The 1,460-nt window shown below is 61.3% G+C and overlaps 1 protein-coding gene across 1 annotated transcript in view; it reads left to right on the top strand.

The window, feature by feature from the left end:
• Nucleotides 1–1,078, top strand: part of ALG12 (ALG12, alpha-1,6-mannosyltransferase) — a 7,385-nt gene extending 6,307 nt beyond the window's left edge. The window contains exons 8-10 of the mRNA XM_011376432.2: nucleotides 106–275; nucleotides 361–436; nucleotides 560–1,078. Of these exons, the coding sequence (XP_011374734.1) occupies nucleotides 106–275; nucleotides 361–436; nucleotides 560–791 (478 nt within the window). The 3' untranslated portion in view covers nucleotides 792–1,078. The remainder of the gene's footprint in view (nucleotides 1–105; nucleotides 276–360; nucleotides 437–559) is intronic.
• Nucleotides 1,079–1,460: the final 382 nt, after the last annotated feature.

Genomic DNA, 1,460 nt, shown 5'->3' with positions numbered 1-1,460 from the left:
GTTAACCCCGCTGTGCTTGGCGAGTGAACGGCAGGTCCACGTTCCCGACGTGCTTTGCACTTGGTGGCCGCCACACTTCCACGAAACGCACCGTTCTTTTTGCAGGCTGAACAATTACAGGAAGTCTTGGCTGTACAAGGCAGGGTCCCTCCTGGTGATAGCACACCTCGTGGTGAATGCCGCCTACTCGGCCACGGCCCTGTACGTGTCCCACTTCAACTATCCTGGTGGCATGGCCATGCAGAGGCTTCATGAGCTGGTGCCCCCCGGGACAGGTAGGTGCTCGGCCTCCCGGGGCCGGCCGCTGCTCCCGCCCGAGGCGCCGCCCGAGGCCCTAACCGAGGCCTTTGCTTCCCGCAGACGTCGTTCTGCACGTGGACGTGGCTGCTGCGCAGACGGGCGTGTCTCGGTTCTTGGAAGTCAACGGGGCCTGGAGGTAGGGTCCTGTGGCGGCGTGACTGCAGGGGGTGGCCCCGGAGGCTGCTGGGCCCCTGGGTACCAGTGCCAGGCCGGTGTGGGGGCCACCGCGCCGGCATCCAGCCACACTCTTCTCTCGCAGGTACGAGAAGCGGGAAGACGTGCAGCCCGGGTCGGAGGACATGCTGGCCTACACGCACCTGCTCATGGAGGCGGTCCCCGGGCACCTGGCGCTCTACCGCGACACGCACCGGGTGCTGGCCGGCATCGTGGGCACCACTGGGGTGAGTCTCAACCTGACCAGGCTGCCTCCCTTCGACGTCAACCTGCAGACCAAGCTGGTGCTTCTGGAGAGACTCGGGGGGCCTTCCTGAGCGCACCTTTCCAGAACTAGATAGCACGGTGAAACGGCAGCCCCGGGGGACGGGCCCCACATCACTGCCGCTGAGAACACGGACTGGGGGGCTGCCCGGAGCACCTGTGGGCGGCCCTCCTGCCTGCTGGACCACGTGTGCCCCCACTCCCGCGTCCTGAGCTGCGGGGCCAGTCCTCCCTTGTAGTCACAGGTGCGTGTTTCCAGGTGAAATTTTACGAAATGCACGTGTGCAAAAATGAATGAGAATTAAAATTGGTAATCTCATAATGTGATATTTTCAGAGAATGCCTTCTCCTGGGTTTTATTTTTAAGTGACGACTTTGTGGCAGTTTGATACTTTGCTGAACAGCATTTATTAAGTAGCCAGATTGCGCCTGACCCTGTCCTGCTCTGGAGACAGACAGAGAAGGGGGCCGCTGCCCACACGTACACATGGACAGACCACGCACAACCACACGCACACCATGCACGTGGACACACCACGCAGACCACACACAGACCATGCACAGCATGCAGGCACACACCACACATGCGGAGACCACACATAGACCACGTACAACACACAGCCCACACGCAACACATGCGAAGACCACACACACACACCACGCAGACCATCCATGCGTGTGTGCAGACTGCACGCGCTCACCACACGTGCACAGACCACACA

Source organism: Pteropus vampyrus, unplaced genomic scaffold (assembly GCF_000151845.1).
Source record: "Pteropus vampyrus isolate Shadow unplaced genomic scaffold, Pvam_2.0 Scaffold299, whole genome shotgun sequence".
Lineage (NCBI taxonomy): Eukaryota > Metazoa > Chordata > Mammalia > Chiroptera > Pteropodidae > Pteropus > Pteropus vampyrus.
The sequence above is the reverse complement of the archived record's forward strand: the minus strand, read 5'-3'. Positions and strand labels throughout refer to the sequence as shown.